This window comes from Ylistrum balloti, unplaced genomic scaffold, assembly GCF_031769215.1.
Source record: "Ylistrum balloti isolate Yb309-2 unplaced genomic scaffold, AGI_CSIRO_Ybal_v1 Utg370026, whole genome shotgun sequence".
Lineage (NCBI taxonomy): Eukaryota > Metazoa > Mollusca > Bivalvia > Pectinida > Pectinidae > Ylistrum > Ylistrum balloti.
This window is the reverse complement of record NW_026782091.1, coordinates 1350439-1369190: the sequence shown is the minus strand read 5'-3', so window position 1 is coordinate 1369190 and position 18752 is coordinate 1350439. Positions and strand designations below refer to the sequence as shown.

The window sequence follows — 18752 nt, the reverse complement described above, 5'->3', positions numbered from 1 at the left end:
CTATATCCGTGTGAAATGTCAACTAGTACTTTTTCTATGTTCCATGTCAAGCACACTTCCCCACTTCATGTCAGAAATTACTGGTATGTGTTTATCACAATGACACCAGGGAATTAATAAGATGACATCACATAAACAATAAGATGGCATCACATAAACAATAAGATGGCATCACATAAACAATTAGATGGCATCACATAAACAATTAGATGGCATCACATAAACAATAAGATGGCATCACATAAACAATTAAATGGCATCACATAAACAATAAGATGACATCACATAAACAATTAAATGACATCACATAAACAATTAGATGGCATCACATAAACAATTAGATGGCATCACATAAACAATAAGATGACATCACATAAACAATTAAATGACATCACATAAACAATAAGATGACATCATGGAAACAACAAGATGACATCATGGAAACAGCAAGATGACATCACTGAAACAAGATGACATCATTGAAACAACAAGATGACATCATTGAAACAACAAGATGACATCATTGAAACAATAAACTAAATTATCACTATCAGCTTTCAATGAGAAAGACTGTGTAAATATATATAAGGCATGATGTACACAGTTCATCATATTCCAATATTGTATGCTCAGAAAATAGGGGAGGAAAGAAAGCCTTGTGATAAACCTTAGAAAACTCTGTCCACATCACAAGGAAGTGACTGCTTATATCAATGAAACAGAATCATCCCCTGTATGGAGGGTTTGCAAGAGAAAATTCAACCCCCACGGTGGGAATTTAGACAATATCATAACCAGCCTCTGCTTTTTGGTCATGTGACCAGAAATATCGTCCCCATGTTTAAAATATCACTTTCACACAGTTAAAGTAAATCTACATATAAACTCCCTCAAAACATTATTTTATTTTGGATATCTAGATATTTCTATTTCCAATTCAGGTCTAGTTTGTATAACATGAAACATTCACAAATTTGGTTTTCAATCACAGAACTGTTTATACATTTTCAAAATCTACTGTTCACAGACTGAAGTTTTCCCAGACAAGTGCTGCTGTATCTCAAATAGTCTTTGCTACAAAAACACCCGTATATGTTTCAATATTGCGTTATTTGAATATAGATATTCAAATATCTAGGTTTTAGCTCAAAAGAATGAGAAATTAACTAAAATTTTGTGATTTATTACAGTTAAATGGAAATTGTCATGCTTGATAGATCCCCCCTCCTCATGTAGTACAATATACTAAAATATTTAATGTAACATTTTGAGTGCAAATCAGTTAAATGTTAAATTAAATGACATGTAAAATGTTAAAATCCAAGCTTAAAGGTTCATTATTTATATATGTAAAAATTGCCTTTTTAACAGATTAAAGCACCTGTTCCATGACTTCATACTTTATTGAATTAATTAAGTTTTTCTACAAGTGTAGTCTGGGAAAAGGTTCACAGCGAAATCTCACGTAAAGCATACATTTACCTCATAAGGTTGTATAAATCCCTGTCCAGTCATATTAATCAATAAATCCGAGGAATATGAAGGAACATTTCGTGTGAATTACAACACTTCTCATTGTTTGACTTCAGATAAACACATTTGTGGTATCAACACACGTCTTGAAAGGTGGATATCAAAATAAACAAGGATAAATTTAGTAAAAATCATGATGACATTTACTGCGGGAAATAAATTTACGGCACTGTAGTAAATAACATATATGTAAATTGAGTAATGTTAAAAACTACCAAAGACACAAGCAGTAAAACAGGAATTCTAGACTCAATATATATCATACTTACATTCAATAATTTCTGTGTCATTAAGATTGTGAATAAACGTCCACAATGAAAAATTAACAAGATTAGGGCGAGCTAAATCCCTGAGGACAATATCTTAGGTATGAACAACGTAAGACATTAGCTATTTTGATCCCTGTATTTAAAGAATTCTGCCTTATCAATAGGTAATTTTAATATGCAGGCATGCCAGAACGTATTCAATAATACACACATACACTCTAGGATCACCTGGTGTATGTTTCAGTGCTACAACCGACACAGGTATGCATTGTACCTTGTAGGCCGTTGTGACGATTTGGGGGGTCATTTATGCATACCCTCCCAAAGACAGCATGAACCACACATCAATTCCCTCAAACAATTAAATGATTTTTCCCCAATTAACCAAGGTTTGGTCTACATCAGATATGTTTTGTATATCTGATTCTGTTACGGGTCTACCCTCCCTGCCCGTGTCAAAATTGACCAGTAAATGTGTCGATACCTCACCTGTGTGTACAGGTAGGCAATCAATGAATACATAGTTAGTACATAGGTATACGTTTCACAACAAACTTCACACAGGGGGAATACTCTGAATTTGTTTTGAATTAAATACGAGGATTGTATTTCATAGATAAACCAGCAAATCACAGATAAACTCTTGACTTAAACAAGCTCAAATTTCCCAAAAGAAAAAAACGTAGAGACCAAAGTTTTCGTGTTGTTTATGTTTTTCTCTACAATGGTAGAGGAGTGATTTGGCATGTAATGTGATTCTCTTTACGGCTTTCTCCATAAGGACAATAGCTTCACTTTTGAATCTTTCAATCCCAATGCAGCTTAGTTAAATTTTACAGTATCCTATTAACAAGCACAGTCATTTAAGGATGTGTAAGGATTGGGTGGCAGAGGAGAGCTGAAGTTTCTAGATAAAACAACAACCTACAGCCTACAGTACTTGGCGACTGCCTCCCACAGGCCTAAAACTTGCAACCCAGAAGTTGAGGGCTAATGCTAGAGACAATCAGACGCCATGACAACTCCGCCACTGTGGCCATTCCTGTGCAGCTGGACACCTATGAATCCTTGACCCCTCACAATCTGAACTTTATCCTATTAGCTAATTAATACCAGTAGATATCAGCCCTTTTGCCACTAGAAATTTTTAGGTTCTTCAATATCTTCAATCTTGGCTTTTTTACTCACTGAATATAACAAAACTATGTCATTAAACTTTTTTTGTAGATTTAAAAATCTCTGTACAGAGTTAACGTAATCATTATCATTTCAAAAGTTTTAAAGAAATACATTTGTAAAATTTTGAGATGTGGAATAGTGTAGATTTTCATACGAACTTTATCATTCCAAACTTTCCTGTTAAGACAACTGACTAGAGCCATATTGACAATGTAAACACAGAATTAAAATAAAAATCAGAAAATATATACCATATGTGCTAGATACTCAATATACATCTTTTTTGTATCAAAGTTAGTCTTTTGATAACAGGATAAGATCGAAGTTTTTATTGCTATGTTCACCATAATCCAATTTTATATGATCAATTTTTTTTGTAAATCATTGACTGTTTTTAACTTGTGTTTGTAGAATTCCCTTTTGACAAGGTCACAGTAGCACAGCTATATCTCACCGGATGGACCCCACGGACCTTTGCAGAGAGGTCACTGGTCATTAACGTTTAATAGCCACGGAGCCTCAAAAACTAATTCTCCCGATAACACCAGGACAGATTGTAATAGTTTAAATGCGGTTGGTCCCAGCTATTAACAGCTACTTGATAGGAGGCTTAACATGTCATTAAAGTACATATGAGTACCTTGGAATCACAATGTTCTGTTCAATCTTACACCTAGCCTATCAATATATATGTCCCATGCAATTTCTGGTCTAGAGATGTTTGTCTGAAACTTACTGTAATGCTTTTATCATACTTGCTTACAAGTGAACTTCATTGTTTCTAAACCATCTCAAAGAAAAAATTACTTAAAGAGATTAAGGCTCAAACAAACAAAAGATAACATCACCTTTGACCTTTAAAAAGTTAACCTTGACCTTTTTGTTTTCTTCATGCTAGTAAATTACTTGTCACAGTAGTACAAATATATAGAGAGTGCAGTTCAACACGTTCAGCTGGCATAATTTCATCTTTGTTACTTAACCCCAAAAGTTCTAGTCTATCTTTCTGTATAAATTTACTTACTGCAACAATACTCAACAGCCACTACAAGAGACACTTATATCAGAATCAACAAGAAAATACCAACATAATCATAATCCAATCTCAAATTCCATAAAGCTAGGACAAAATATGAACAAAAGAAAGATTTACACAGAAACCCCTGAAAAAGTACAAGTAGAATAAGACCAGGTGTTCAGGAAGAGTAAGCATCTCCTGCTTCATTGACAACACAAGTCATGTGAATCTTAGTCCATCCAAGTAATGAATGTCATATTCTTAAATGACAACAACAGAACCAACAGGTAACCTAACAAGCATCAAGTATGTCCAGCTTTTCTGAATGAGATCATTATGACATCTGTAAAACTTTCCCTTAATTACATCAACCTTGTTATGAACGTGCCTGTCATCAGAAGTAAGGGTGAATTACAGTCATTACAGGTTACAATTACATCAGAAATAGACATGCACAGCGACAGAGGACACTTACTTCAGAAGTAAGAATAGACTAAGGTTTGAATTCATAGATAATTTCAGTCCAACCTGACAGACAACTTACCAGTCCAACCCGACCGACAACTTACCAGTCCAACCCGACAGACATCTTACCAGTCCAACCCGACAGACAACTTACCAGTCCAACTGGATAGACAACTTACCAGTCCAACCCAACAGAAAACTTACCAATCCAACCCGACAGACAACTTACCAGTCCAACCTGACCAACAACTTACCAGTCCAACCCAACAGACAACTTACCAGTCCAACCTGACAGACAACTTACCAGTCCAACCTGACCGACAACTTACCAGTCCAACCTGACAGACAACTTACCAGTCCAACCTCACAGACAACTTACCAGTCCAACCTCACAGACAACTTACCAGTCCAACCCGACAGACAACTTACCAGTCCAACCCGATAGACAACTTACCAGTCCAACTTTACAGACAACTTACCAGTCCAACCCAAAAGACAACTTACCAGTCCAACCCAACAGAAAACTTACCAATCCAACCCGACAGACAACTTACCAATCCAACCCAACAGACAACTTACCAGTCCAACCCGACAGACAACTTACCAATCCAACCCAACAGACAACTTACCAGTCCAACCTGACAGAAAACTTACCAGACAACCTGACAGACAACTTACCAGTCCAACCCAACAGAAAACTTACCACTTCAACCTCACAGACAACTTACCACTTCAACCTCACAGACAACCTACCAGTAAAACCTGACAGACAAATTACCAGTCCAACCTGACAGACAATTTACCAGTCCAACCTGACGGACAACATATTAGTCTAAACTGACCGACAACTTACCAGTCCAAACTGACTGACAACTGACCAGTACAAACTGACAGGTAACTTACCAGTCCAAACTGACAGATCTTTGTCTCTGCTGCCACAGATTATCCTTGCCTTTATCCTTCTGACTCAGACGTCGTCCAATCTTGTAAAGTCCACCCGAGCTCTCCAGTCTGTAAAGTCACAATAACAGTGTCAAACTCTACAGATGAATATACATAACACCACATAGATAAAATGTGTGCCGTTTTTCATTATCCGTCATACCGGTAAATTGTTGTGATAATTCCCTTTCTGTGACCCCTTTGAGGTACACTAAGGTAAAATTACCCCGAAATACTGCTTAAGAACTTTCAATGATGGACTCGTCACTTTATAAAGACAGGCCAAAAATAACAATACACAATGATCGACATGTATACACAATAGATTGACTTATTGTATCACTCCTTTCAGCAACGCCACAATAAACAAAAGTCTGGTGTAGATTTAATGTCCTAACACTGTGACAGAATTTAAATAAATGAGTTTTCTTTTATACCCGACAAAGACAATTTCACAGGGCCCACCTCAAATTCTCCATATAACATGTCTGGGCCCCTTCTGCTCAGCCAGTAATCGGTATCATTACTTTCCTTTTCTGTTTAAATGCGGCACAATAAAAAAATTCTGTCAGATTTTAACAGGAAAGGGACAGAAGAAAGTGTCCTACCCATATTTAAATCTCTCAGATTCTTTTTGAAAGACAGTGTACAGACATTTCAATACCATGGAAAAATTAATTTGTGTACTTTAGGTGCAGAGGTTGGTATATCTATGAAAGGGTGTCTATGTAGGTACTAGTGCCCCTAAACCCGCTGTAATAAACCCTCAAAGCTTTGTCAGCTTAAGCCAATATTCATCCTATAAAATCAACCCATTGCTTTCTTATGTGTTCAATTTTTTTAACTTGTAATTTTCTGTTGATAGTTATCATAGGTCAATAGTTTCAGTTTAAATTTCATTAAATTTTTTTTTCAAATTTGTTGAAAAGCTGACTGAAATTTAAAATCCTCTATGGATCCCATTAACCTGACAAATCTTTGATAGGCAGTATAACTTACCAATTACATGCATAAGCATAGTCAGCTTAAATAACTAAAAATTAAAATTTTCTGAATTTCAAAATTTAATTTCAAATGGGATATTTCTGAAAACATTTATCTTCAAAAAGGAGAAAAAACATAATGACCAAAGTATTTGTAATTTCATGTTAAATAACTGCACTCTTAAATATTTTGTTTGTACACCAGGGAAAATATCACTTTTCATAATTCATCTGCTAAGATTTTTTCACAAACAAACCTGTCATATAATGATTAGACTATCAGAAAGAAAATTAAATGTCATTTGATAAGCCAGGTAATATAGCTGAAAAATATTAAACTTTGGCACACATTATTCTTCTATGAATTAAAATTTTTAAGTGAACATAATTGCAGTTGCCCTAATTTCAGCCTAACAGCCATTTTGCTGTAGTCATTTGCCATACAAAGAAGACTTACAAAGATTTTTTAAACTCAATGTACTGTACTGCTGGGTCAAATGAAATAGATTTTAAAATATTTATATGAAACTTATATCTATGAATAAAAAATGTCATACAAATGCTATGTAGCTGAAACATTTGAAAAGAAACGTGTCAAAAAAATTGGATAAAGAAAGCATGACTTCAAAAGAAGCGCGATTAGGGCTATGATTGGGCCGAAAACGAGAATATAAATAGACGCTAGTTCAGTGAATGAGTTCAAGATACAAATGTTTCCATCATAAAATATAAGCCTCTCAAAAGGTCAGCACTTCACACCTATATGGGTGGTCAGAGTCTGTACTGAGCTAAGAGCTTTTAAAATACCGTATCTATTCTGCATTGAGCCCAGGGGCTGACATCCATGACTCAAATGATGGAGGTAAAAAATATATAGGATTGTAAGGGGTGGACAGTAGGAATAAGCTGATATTTCTAGTGACTCTGCTATAAACATAGGTGGGCTTATTATAAAACATTGGCTTATTGTCAAATAAATGATACCCTATTTCTATGAGAATTATTGTGTGCAAGGTTAAGATTAATGTCAATTTAATGTTTGGTGTTAAATTGATACGAAGCAATCGTTAAAGACATACAACTATAGCCTTAACATGATATGATGAACTTTGAACCACATATTTTAAAGATGTTTTATTTTTGAATATTCGAAATCATAATTTAATACAGATTGTGAATATTAATGGCATAAAGTTAATATCAGAATTCACAAAATTGAAGTGAAGAAGACATACATCAATATTACTGTAAATCTATGCATTTTTTGGGGGCTTAAATTTCACGGTTTTCAAAAATTGACCTCATTTTCATTTGAAACAGATTCCTTGATTTAGAGCATTCATGAATTCAAACAAAAAATTCTCCTTGAAAATAGATTATTTTACAGCATAAATTTCATTTGTTTGGTTTATAAAAAGATCAGAAGGCCTTGAAACATTAAGTTTTGAGATACAGCAACCAATTGTAAAATCCACATTTAGACGTCGACAGATGATTTCTTATCATGAGGCACTTCATTTATCAAGTACGGGTGAACTTATGAGGTACTTCATTTATCAAGTATTGGTGAACTTGAGGAACTTCATTTATCAAGTATGGGTGAATTTATTAGGCACTTCATTTATCAAGTACGGGTGAACTTATGAGACACTTCATTTATCAAGTATGGGTGAACTTATGAGACACTTCATTTATCAAGTATGGGTGAACTTATGAGACACTTCATTTATCAAGTATGGGTGAACTTATGAGACACTTCATTTATCAAGTATGGGTGAACTTATGAGACACTTCATTATCAAGTATGGGTGAACTTATGAGACACTTCATTATCAAGTATGGGTGAACTTATGAGACACTTCATTATCAAGTATGGGTGAACTTATGAGGTACTTCATTTATCAAGTATGGGTGAACTTATCAGGTAATTCATTTATCAAGTATGGGTGAACACAGTGAAAAAGGAAAAGCTCACAATTTTACAGGTAACCAATAACATATCTAAGTATCTTTATCCATCAAAAACATGTATACATACCTTTTCTCTTCCTGATTCCGCACCATGTTCTGTAAAGATGACGGGGAAAATAAGAATACTTGTCAAAAGATCTTATGAAAATTATGACATCACTTAAGAAAATACACTACAATCTATTAAATATTGTTTATAATCACATTGTCTCCCATTGAACCTGTTCCGTTGAAGCAACATCCATCTAAGATGGTTCCGACTCCTTTTGACTTGAATTACATACATATCTTCAACAGGCAAAATACTACATCTGGAGCTCAGTCAACTTCATCTCAGAAAGTTAATTCTCATATATCTGTAAATTTGTGATTTTTTTTTTTTTTAGCAATTTTTTCAAATTCTGATTTAAAGTATCTTAAATTATTCAATATTATTGAAAATAGAAAAAAATATAGTAAAAATTTGATTAATGAAATAAAATATTTGTATTTTATATATAAAACTAACAATGCTTCAGACATTTCCTTGCTCTGCTTGCAGTCGGCCAGATGTTAGAAAACATGAATAGAGCTGTTTCAGAAAGAGATAATGGCCACGCTACCTCCTCCCAAGGATTCAAAAGTTACAATTTACAATAATGAGGACCAGAGTGAAACTGTCTGTAAACCATTTGTGAGCCTGTGTATTTACAAAAACACATGTACTTGGTATGTACAGTTAAACCATACACAGATATTATCGTCATTTTCAAATATATTTCTGTCAAATAGAATTGTGATTTTTTTTAAAATCTAATTTTTGTCTTCCTCTTTTAAGCAACTTTCAGGTTTTTTTCATGAAGCTCATTTTTTGCAGTTATCAAAACAATAATAAATACAGAATAAGGGTTAATTGCAGTTCATTTCATGGATGAAAATTTCTTGTTAATTCCTGGAAATATAAATTTATGGATTAAGAATACCTTGATCACTAAATTTAGAATACTTGCTATCTAAAATTTCTCTGTTAAGATATTTAAGCCTCAGAAAAGTGCATTTGACTGCCTTTCTGCGAACTGATCCTCTAAAAATGCTGTGTTTTCTACTGCTTTTTTCATTGAACTAATTGGATTTCTGGATTCATTAATGGTTTTTCTGGTAACTCGTCTTGAATTGGCACCAAGATTTAAAGGGTCTTCCTCCCTTACAGAGTTTCCAAGTAATGTTACATTCATGAATATGACAGCATGTTTAAAAAAAAATTGTCTTGATTTCAATTAAGGTTTGTGAAATCGGCCTTATCACATTGAGAGTCATGAAGATTTGTTCTTGTGTAGAGAACGGATTGTACAATTTTATTTCAAACATCTTTCCTCCCTGGATTTTAAAATAAAAGTCATGATGACAATTTTTTATTTTCTTACTTCAAAGTTTGAAAATATTCCTGGAGTAGTTAATTTCAAGGTTGCCGTGTCTGTATGAGAAAAAACTAAGAACTTTAGAATTTCTATGGAAAGATACAATTAATAATATAAGGAAAACAATTCTATCTGCTTGGATGATCTAGACAATAAAAGTGTTATTCATTTTTTTTTCAAACATTATGGAAAATTATCAAAAAAAAAAAAAAAAAAAATGAAGAAAGATGCTCTTTGAATAATACAGTACCAGTAAAAAAAAAAAGGTCTCGATGGTTTTGACATTTAGGCTCTAAGTTGCCCTGCACATGTCATCAAACAACTCAAATTAAATGAGGAAAATTGTGATCAGTTCATCTCATCCACGATACAAACTATAAACAAATCTTATTATCAGTAAAGAAATCTTGTGGTTTATTTTCCTACAGTCAGATGGTACCCTTACAAACCCACACAACACAACAATGATTTCAACATTTCTGGTATAGACTGACAGCATCACAATTCAAGGGACACAACTCCTACTACCCTAGACACTATTTTACAGTTTGATTTCTAGAAAAGGATTTAACTGGAATTGACTAAATATTGACTTTAGTTTGTCTGATATTCATGAAGATTATAGAATTCCACTTTTTCCATAATGTTGGAGTTTTATACAAAACTCTGTCAAAAATGCAATATACCAAAAGAATGGCATACTAATGGACAAAAAACTCCTACAACCTTAATTACAAAGTACTTTCAACTGCATCAAAAACGCACACAGATTAGAAGGTAATTTGTTAAATAAGAATGTCTTCAACGGTCCAATTTTACAGGTGGAAAAACAATAGAATCATTGCAAAACAAATATCTTATAATTTAAATATTCATTTTCAGAAATAAATGGGCCTTAATCAAGAGGGCCTATAGGAACAATGTTTGTTTGTCTCATTAGGCAATATCCATCTGTATTAACAGCTCAGAGACAATTTTCATACCAATATTGAGGACGGACGTCTAAGAATAATGTGTAGATGTATAAAAATTGTATATCAATCACTGTTATAGAGACGACCAGCATTTGTTAAGGTAGCTAGGTTCTCATATTAGAAAAATAAAAAAATTTCTGAACACCAATTGTGTGAAATTGGGGCCTTGAGGGCGTGCTGGAGCAGAGATCAAATTCTAAGCACTGATTATTTGTCATCAATTTTCAGATTAGCTTTACGAGATAATTAAGGAAATATTTTTGAAATACACAACTGGAATGGCAAAAACAAACCACGTGATCTAAATCAATTCATGTCCATAATTATTTATTGTTGTTTAGGTTGACATCAGATCATTGTTGTGTGATATCAATTCAACAGCACTGGAATTTAACAACTGACAAAGAAACGGTGAAAATATGATCGCTCCTGTTAATTTGACAGTGGTATCATTAACGCATTTGTTTACAATGTCAGCAAACTTGGAAAGATTTAAAGGTCCTTGTCACAGCCGACAATCATTGTGCTCCCATCAAGTCAGGTTTGAGAGGATCTTGGTCCCACAAGGACATTCTTGTAGATAAAATATCGAAAGGATATAAAGTTTCTACCACCTGTAAACACACACAAGCCTGCTCTCTTCCAATTAAATACATATCTTGATACTAGAATAGATATTCATAAGATGTATTCACCCGATCATAGTTTGGCTTTGGAGTACTGAACATTGCTATCATGTGAACCAACAGAAAGGTATTATCGGTCTGTTTTCCGGTCCAAAGTAATAACATTACTGTCAGCCCTCCCTGATTTTGCAGGATTGAGTCCCACTGATTTAAGCTCCAAATAATTACATTTCGATTCATACAAGTTAAAGAACATCATTTCTAAGAACAGCTAAAAATTTCACCAATGTTTTGAAATAGAAAACATTTTATATTCATTTTGAAAATAGTATTAATTAATGAAATGCATTTTAGATTTGAAAAATTGATGAATATAAAATTTTAACCAATTAAGGGGATTTTTCTGTCTGATTTGAAAGTCTTCTGATTTATTAAGCGTTTTTTTTTACATTTTTTAAAAGGATTTTAACAGTTTTTACAAAACACACTAAAACACACATGATATTTAATGGGTAGTATTTCATCACAACGTTATTGATACAACTTTGCTTGCAACACATATTTGTATCAAATCGGTTCCGATTTCAAAATTTGTCACATATAAATTGAAAATCAAAATTGAAAAAGTTAAAGATCTATTTGAAAAAGTATAGTTTTTATTTTTTGAAAATGCACTTCATGTATCTTCTATTGTCTGTAACTGTTGTGATCATGTTCAAACTTTGTCTGGTGTGATCACATTCAAACCTTGTCTGGTGTGATCACATTCAAACCTTGTCTAGTGAGATCACATCCAATCCTTGTTGGTGAGATCACATTCAAACCTTGTTGGTAAGATTATGTTAAAACCTTGTTGGTGTGATCACATTCAATCCTTGTCTGGTGTGATCACATCCAATCCTTGTCTGGTGTGATCACATTCAAACCTTGTCTGGTGTGATCACATTCAAACCTTGTCTGGTGAGATCACATTCAAACCTTGTTGGTAAGATTATGTTAAAACCTTGTTGGTGTGATCACATTCAATCCTTGTCTGGTGTGATCACATCCAATCCTTGTCTGGTGTGATCACATTCAAACCTTGTCTGGTGAGATCACATTCAAACCTTGTTGGTAAGATTATGTTAAAACCTTGTTGGTGTGATCACATTCAATCCTTGTCTGGTGTGATCACATCCAATCCTTGTCTGGTGTGATCACATTCAAACCTTGTCTGGTGTGATCACATTCAAACCTTGTCTAGTGAGATCACATCCAATCCTTGTTGGTGAGATCACATTCAAACCTTGTTGGTAAGATTATGTTAAAACCTTGTTGGTGTGATCACATCCAATCCTTGTCTGGTGTGATCACATTCAAACCTTGTCTGGTGTGATCACATTCAAACCTTGTCTTGTGAGATCACATTCAAACCTTGTCTTCTGAGATCACATCCAATCCTTGTTGGTAAGATTATGTTAAACCTTGTCTGGTGAAAGTCTCCTATTTGAGTAGCACAAACCATTAACCTAAATCTAGAAAAAGTTACCTTATCACTTCAATTTGCAATTCAGATGCTGCGTAAACGCAGATAAAATTCAATAAGAGAAATTACATATACATGTTTTTATACTTGTACGAACTTGTTAAAATCTTCACAAATACGATGTATGATGTTCGGGCCATAACAGACCCTTTATCGCTATTAAGCCTCCAGCATGCCTTGTGAGTGAAAGTGAAAATGACTTGTAAAATGGTAATGAAGAGGTTGTTTTCGAGTTTCACTCTAAGCAAAAAGAAAAAACCCTATATGTGAAAGTTTCACAATTTCAGTAAGCACTATGGATAAATGGTTCAAAAAAGAAAAAAGTGAAAACTATTAACATATATTTGGTACTGACAAGTCTAAGAAAATTCCCCAAATCAGACTAAGGAAGCAAAAATATCTGAGTCGGGAATATTGGTCTACATTACCACAGGTAAAAGTCTAAGGCGTATTGTTCAACCTTCCCTTCCCATGGTGGTTTGTGTTTGTCACAGGAAGCTTCTGAAGAGACCATTTGCTGCTGATGTGTGTTGTGTTTTTTAGCAAATGATACCTTTCCCCTAATTTGCTCTGGATGGCATGCATTTATTTATTTAATGGGTTTGATGTCCACTATTACGGGCTGTCAGCCTTTCAGCAGACAAGTACGGCAGGCGATGGGCCTACTGTGTTTTATACAGTAAGGCAGCCACCAGCTATCACAAAACGACCCCATTTCAAAATGACCCTGGCTATCCGTAGGGCAATAAAGCCGGCATAGAAAATGGTACAATAAAAATAGTGAAAGTCATTTGTTTGTAAAGAAATGAACTTATGTGTAATCAAATTCTGTTTTTGAGACGTACATGTACTCAAGAAATAAATGCATCAAAATTTAATAAATTCTGGATGTCAATTTCATGACAATTGGAAATTTATTGACATGAGAAAACTTGAAATAACTGATATAGGCACCCCTCAGCATTGTGATCAGGTTATGTGCAGAGTTTGAAGATAAAATCAGCAATGATCTTTGAAATATGATCTAGAAACTGGAGTACAATGAATAGATGCATGAACGCACGCACACATGCAGGCATGCATGCATGCACCCACGCACTTGTTCCTATATCCCATGCCAATTTCATTGAACTTGGGATACTGACAGACAAGACACCATCAAACCACATAGAAATGCTGCAAAGCCAGTAAAGAAACTTTAATTAGATTCGAAATGTATAATTTTCATTAATATTTCACATTTCGACTGATTTAAGGTATAATCTACATTAGCCCTTGGCAATAGATTCCAAATTAATATTTTCAATTAAGTATTTCCCTTCTGTGTAATCCAAGGGAAATTTTAAAATCAAAACTTGTTTTGGAGCAAAAATGTTTGGATTCTCATCAATTTTTATTTAGCTATTAACGAGATCGGAATGATTAACGTGCCTCTTTCGACCATTAAAGTATGACCTTTTGACTGAATGGTATTCTGTTCACCTTATCCTGACCAATTTAGAGATTTAACCTTAGCGTGGCACTATAGTTACCAACAAATCCATTGAAATTTTCTTCACAGAAGATATCTGTGTATTCTATTTAAATTAGACCAGGCTTATAGACTTTTTATCTCGACGTTTTTAACCTGGAGCTAGTATTAAGATTACTCCACTAGTCTGTACATGTAAAAGTGTGATTTACATTGAAAAAGAAAATATTTATACATTGAAGCACATGTATAGATATAGAATCGTTGTAACACAATCCTTCTTTTCACGATCTCATCCATGAAAAACAGATCAAGTTATATAAAACACAAACTATTTGCATTTAATTTTTGAAAATGTGAAGTAATTTTTTGATACACCAACATTAACCAAAAAAGATCAACATCATTGATGCACAATTAACATACTGTGTTTTTTCTTTATGTTACATGTCGTTAGAACCTGTAGACTTTCTTACACAGAGTAGATTTTTACTAATCATTAATGAACAATAAAAAAAATGTCATTTCAAGTTGGATTTTGTTTACTTTCTGACCTTAACATGATGCATTTTTGGTGATAAAAAGCTATGAAACCACAGGAGATCTGAACTAATTGGAAGAGAGCCAAGATCTAACAATATAGCTAAATCGCAGGACAACAACACTTCATTCAATCAACGAAGATTCACTCATCTAACATTCAGTTTCATTTTTTATTTTCCAAAAAATATTTTAAACATGGCTCTAAGATGTTGTCTGTATGAGAATGAAGGACACTATCAGAGATATGCTTTGTTTGTTTATTTTTCACTAGTTGGGTTTCTAGTTGTTGTAATTAACTAACTTGACGAAACTTTTAACCTTAAATAGTCATTAATGATTGAAACACAGAAAGCTATAACCATTTGCTGTTTGTGCAGTACTTACAGCCTTTGGAGGTGTTGTGTAGAACAACTGGCTAGATGGACGCTGGTGACCATCCTCTGAGGCACCGCTGGTCATTGTTTCCGAAGACGCAGTCGAGTCTGTGTCGTCATCAAAATTCCAGGCCGACCCTGAAATAGTTACAAAATCTCAATACTCTGGACCATTTTTCAAAATATTCTGGAACTCTATTTTCGGTTTGTGAAAATCATTGAAGGATAGATAATGATACCATGCTAAAAGAATTTTTTTTGAAAAATAGCTCTTTCTTGGGCTCTGGAATGTTATCCAGGACCTAAAGTGTGGAAATATACAATACCAATCAACTTAAAACAAAAGTTGAAATACAGAACATGATTTGCATTGACTTCAATCAACTTGTTCAATTTTGATGAGAATATGAAATACTTGTGGAAATGCATAGCTAATAAGAAAATTTCTTAAGAGTTTCATGAATACATTTTACAGTAAAACCTGTCTGTAAAGGTTTCCTGTATATAAAAATACCTGTCTATAAAGGATACCTATATATAACAAATATCTGTGTGTACAGGTCACCTGTATATAACAAATACCTGTGTGCAAAGGTTATCTGTATATGATAAATACCTGCGTGTAAAGGTCACTTGGATATGTCAAATACTTACCTAGAAAAGTCACCAGTATTTAACAAATACCTGTGTATTAAGACCACCTGTATGTAACAAACACCTGTATACAAAGGTCACTTGGATATGTAAAATACCTGTCTTCAAAGGTCACTTGGATATGTAAAATACCTGTCTACAAAGGTCACTTGGATATGTAAAATACCTGTCTACAAAGGTCACCTGTATATAGCAAATACCTGAACCTCTAATAGATGTATGTTAAAGTCACATGTTTCTAAAGCTCATAATCATGAGAGTACAAAAAGTATCAAACTCAATGTTTATTTATTTGTTTTCTTGGAATAGACTTCACCAATGAATCCACAAACAGATTTTTGAATATGAAAAAATAAAAAAATCACAGGAAACAAGACAATAACAGAGAGAAAAACGATGATTATCCATTAGTGGCAAAGTATTTTATTCTCGTGTCTTGGTGGACGGTGCTACGGGTTTATGCTAAAACTGTCACTCATCAGGGTTTGCATTTCACGATCTCCGTCATACAGAGATGATCAATTCTGTTAAATATCCATAAACATGTCCTTTATTAGAAAGTTTCGATACAACATGCAGAAGTTGTGTGAACCAATGAGTTCTTTCTTGACAACAAATAATCGATGTATCACTTGCACTTTTTCTAGTTCATGGAATCGTTGGAACATGCAGTTTCGTATCCATCCATTATTGACAAGAATACAACATACAACAAAATAATTTTACACGTTACTCCTCCTACCATATAACATGACAAGGACAAATCATTTCAGAACTGACATAAAAAAACCTCTGGTGGTTCCTTACAAATTACCAATTAGTCTGTCAGATGAATAGCTGTTTGTTTCCCCCCTCAGAGGAATTTCATCAACAGTCAAATTCTCAATGCTTGTTATAAACCCAATTGGATGTGTCTGTTTCGGACTTTTGAAAAGCACGCCTTGGTCTGAGAATACACAAGATTTAAAGTTGTAATAAATATGTCTTTTTTTTTATCAAAATTCTTGTATAGGAAAATTTTAAATGAGATTTCTTTTCTGTCTGATATCACATCTCCCTCACATATGAAAGTCTTCATATTTTTTACAACTTGATACTTTTTTTTTACTTTGAAATAATTTCCTTTTAAAATTTCTTAAAAGGCTTTAGACAAGGAATCAAATTTCACATCGATGGATTTCTTGTCTCTGGGATCTTTCAAACATAAAAGGTTCTGAATATATAATGAACATTGTCGGAATAGGTTTTCAAACACAGAGAGTTGCTCAGATTTCTCAAATCAGATCAATGGCTGAAGTTTTAATTTCCTTAGAAATTCATTTCATCATGAATTATTTAACACAAGTTGCAGTCTGGTTGAAATCACATTTATATTATATATCATTATTATTTATCATATATTTATAAAATCAGTTCTGTTGAAAAATTGTGAACAAATGCCTAAATTTAGACAAAGGTAATTTCTTAATTGCTACACACGTTAGTAAACATCTCTATTTTCCCCCCAAAACAATACAAATATTGTATAAGCAGTATTCAGACTAACCAATCATTTGTCTCTATGCCTTCTCTGTTATGATTTCTCTAAATCTGGTCATTATTTCTGGCCCCAGACGGGGTTCGTCAGCATTTTAACAATTTTGATGATGCTCATTTTCTTGCTAGATTTCTTGATCGCTAATTTATAAATTTCTATAAATCTTGTTTTTCTTCACTTTTCTTAACTCTGGTGATTCTAATTTCTCTAAATCTGGCAACTCATTCTTTTTGTAATCCAAAATCATCATCTTTTCTCTAAATCTGGCAACTCCTAAATTCTGAAATCCAAAATCATCATCTTTTCTCTAAATCTGGCAACTCCTAAATTCTGTAATCCTTAATCATCATCTTTTCTCTAAATATGATGCCTCTAAAATTTTCTAAATGTGATGATTCTGAATTTCTCCAAATATGATTCTGAATTTCTTGTAAAGCTTTCCATTTTTTCAAGATCTCTCAATTTTATTTGTTTAAACATATTTTTTTCCTTTCTAACTACATCCGGTAAGTTTTTTATTATTTCTCCAAAAAGTCGTTTTCAATCACTCTTAATCTTGTAACTCTTTTTTTTTCAAAATCTACCAAGTCTTTATTTCTCTAAATCTGGTGTTTCATCTACCATCATCAACAAATCCTCTTTTACGATCCTTTTACCCATAAAACCTTTTGTATCTCAAACTCCCTGGAGCCTGATGGAAAAAAGCTCGGGCAAAATCTACAATTTGAAAACCTGTCATACTCAACGTCCTGATAAAAATACCAATATATATTGATCGCTGAATACCACCATGTTGACATATAGATATACCTACAGCACGGAGAGCAACAGCAGCAGGCAACACCGGTTACCAGAAACCGTCTGCTATAATCAATGTCCTTCCATTATTTCTACCAAATTTGTTGACTTTTCCCTCAAGAATTCAATAAAATGTATTTTTTGTTGCATTAGCAATTTTTTTTTTTTTTATTTGTATTTTTGATTTCCCGGCTTATTGAATATTTGATCAAATAAAAACGTCAGTCTAGCTTTCACAATGACTTTATCTCTAGTTTAAGTTAACCAGACTTCCGACAAGCATTAAGGATAGGTTTAGAAACGCAATATTACGATAGAGTATCTTTCTGAACATGTCCCTAGTGTGCCCTAATGGCCCTGAGTATACGAATATAAGACTAGTCAGCCAAAGTCACTGTTTTTGTTTCCGCCTCAGTGATAAGCCTTCAAATGGTGCTGGCATTTTGCCTGTATATTTCAACAATATCAAAATCAGATGGCTCCATTTTATACT

The 18752-nt window shown here is 33.6% G+C and overlaps 1 protein-coding gene across 1 annotated transcript in view; it reads right to left on the bottom strand.

Moving 5' to 3' along the window:
* The window catches only part of LOC132548735 (ankyrin repeat and fibronectin type-III domain-containing protein 1-like), a 135543-nt gene that overhangs the window by 21366 nt on the left and 95425 nt on the right, over positions 1–18752 (bottom strand). Inside the window, exons 5-7 of the mRNA XM_060212617.1 lie at positions 15281–15408; positions 8428–8456; positions 5368–5475 (exon numbers count right to left, since the gene is read on the bottom strand). Coding sequence (XP_060068600.1) covers positions 5368–5475; positions 8428–8456; positions 15281–15408 — 265 coding nt within the window. The remainder of the gene's footprint in view (positions 1–5367; positions 5476–8427; positions 8457–15280; positions 15409–18752) is intronic.